The following is a 1,870-nucleotide window of genomic DNA, read 5'->3' on the forward strand; positions in this document are numbered from 1 at the left end:
ATGCATTTTGAACATTAATATAATACAACCATTACTGAAGAAATCAGTTCTGCAAGATCTTACTTTTAATTGATGATGGCAAAAGATTCTCCTAAGTTTTATAGATATTTTCAGCTAATTTAATGCAGCATGTGTAGCATACTCACAAATGCTTAATCTGAATAAAATGAATCAACTAAAAATCAATAAAAACAAAAAAGAAACAGTCATTTTCTATTTATAAAAACACAAAACCAACCAATTAAAAATACACCTTGCAATAAATTGAAACCAAGATTGAACCTTCTAATAAGTTGTGTCGGGCCCAAAAATGTTTTAACTTTGGGACTAGTATGCTCTGTATTAAAGGATGCAGCATAGATGATCTTAAAAGTGTTTGATCTTTTACAAGCAAACAAACAAGAAAGCATCATGTGAGTCAAGCTTGTTCTTGTCAGGCTCTGAAGTTTCACTTTCAAGCTCAACCCAAACCTCTATATTCTTTATAGAAACATATAATTCCATATTTACAGAATAACCCATTTTTCTTTGATGCAGTTTCCGATTTTCTTTTTGTAGTACAGTTAGACTGCTAATCAAATAAAAGAAACTGCTTCATTCTCTGATTATCATCTCGATACTATGTTCTGAAATGTTAATTGCAGGTGTCTCCACTTGCTCTTAAATGGTAATTGTAGGGTCTATCCTTTATGTCCGAAGAGACATTTGCAAACATGATCCTAATTACCCGAACAACACTTATGACTCAGACATGAATGAAAAAAACATTCATCTTACTTCATAAAACTTCCCAAAACATACGCAAAGTTTGCTACTTTCAATACAGAAGATGAAGCTATAAGTTTTTTCGACTCAGCTGCGACGCAAAGTGATCAGCTGCAGCCATAGCTCGAGAAGCTGAACCAATCGATCCATCATACCTGCAAGAAAAAACACAGTAAAAATCTTGGTTTTCAATATTAAAAACACACGGTAAAAATCTGCGTGAAGAGGACTCACAGAGCAACCAATACATAAACAGCAGTCTGCATAACAATAGCTCCTTCACCAGCAGGCTGTGTTGTGTTCAAGCACCGAGCAGCAAACCAATTCTCGTGAATCGATGTTATTATGTCTACAAAATTCTCAAGCCATAGTTATCAAAACCACACAAAACTACACTCTCCTAAGCAAAAACAGAAGAAGAACAAAAACTTACACTGGTTGGATCCAAGAACAAAGGTCTCGGTCGGAAGATTGCCACGTCTCATGAAATCGATGAACTGCTTCAGCTCAACTGGATAGAGATCAATCCCTTCTTGCTCATCTCTGCAAAGAAACTCAGATTCAGCCTCAAGGTTGAGTGAAGGGTACACAAACCAATCTTGAAAAGAAGAAGTTTTGTTTAAGATTGCTTTACATTGTTGATAAGAGACGAGAAGGTCCTGTAGGGTCGTAGTTAATCAAAACAGCAGCCTTCAATGGACTTCCTGTAATAAAGATTTTCAAAACAATCAAATCACAAAAGTTACATTTTTCTGGGTTTTTCTTGTTCAATTCAACAAGACATTCTCGCAAAGAAGGAGGAGGACCCTAATCGAAGATTTACCTGAAGAGCCGAGGTTACCAGTAACCCATTTGTCCCAAGCTCTATCAACAAACGCAGAATCCATCGGTGCGCTCTGAAACAGCCGATAGATTTATAAAGCAATGAACTTTCGTCGACCCTCCTCAACTAAAGTCGGAAGCTTTACTTCTCCTGAATTGGGATTATCGGTTAACCCTCAAGGGTAAAGACTCAACGAATGTATTTAAGCTTCTTTGTACCCTCTCTCGTATAAATTTGAAAACTTTTGCGATTTGTTTTTAAAGTGTTTGTATTTTATTTTGG

The 1,870-nt window shown here is 36.0% G+C and overlaps 1 protein-coding gene across 1 annotated transcript; it reads right to left on the reverse strand.

Moving 5' to 3' along the window:
- Positions 1-590: 590 nt before the first annotated feature.
- LOC106310429 lies at positions 591-1,819 on the reverse strand. The gene is made up of 5 exons (XM_013747669.1): positions 1,589-1,819; positions 1,400-1,469; positions 1,199-1,308; positions 1,000-1,114; positions 591-920 (listed from the first exon to the last, which is right to left on the reverse strand). Exons 1-5 carry the CDS (start codon positions 1,650-1,652, stop codon positions 836-838), a joined length of 444 nt encoding a protein of 147 aa, XP_013603123.1. The 5' UTR covers positions 1,653-1,819; the 3' UTR covers positions 591-835.
- Positions 1,820-1,870: the final 51 nt, after the last annotated feature.

Source organism: Brassica oleracea, chromosome C1 (assembly GCF_000695525.1).
Source record: "Brassica oleracea var. oleracea cultivar TO1000 chromosome C1, BOL, whole genome shotgun sequence".
In the NCBI taxonomy this organism is placed as follows: Eukaryota; Viridiplantae; Streptophyta; class Magnoliopsida; order Brassicales; family Brassicaceae; genus Brassica; species Brassica oleracea.

What these genes read in the sequence shown, in the direction of transcription:
- LOC106310429 (XM_013747669.1), bottom strand. Translation starts at nt 1,652, where the DNA reads ATGGATTCTGCGTTTGTTGATAGAGCTTGGGACAAATGGGTTACTGGT. An exon ending in TGGTAACCTCGGCTCTTCAG is followed by an intron (nt 1,470 to 1,588) that starts GTAAATCTTCGA and finishes TCTTTATTACAG; the next exon opens with GAAGTCCATTGAAGGCTGCT. An exon ending in GTTTATGTATTGGTTGCTCT is followed by an intron (nt 921 to 999) that starts GTGAGTCCTCTT and finishes TTTTTCTTGCAG; the next exon opens with GTATGATGGATCGATTGGTT.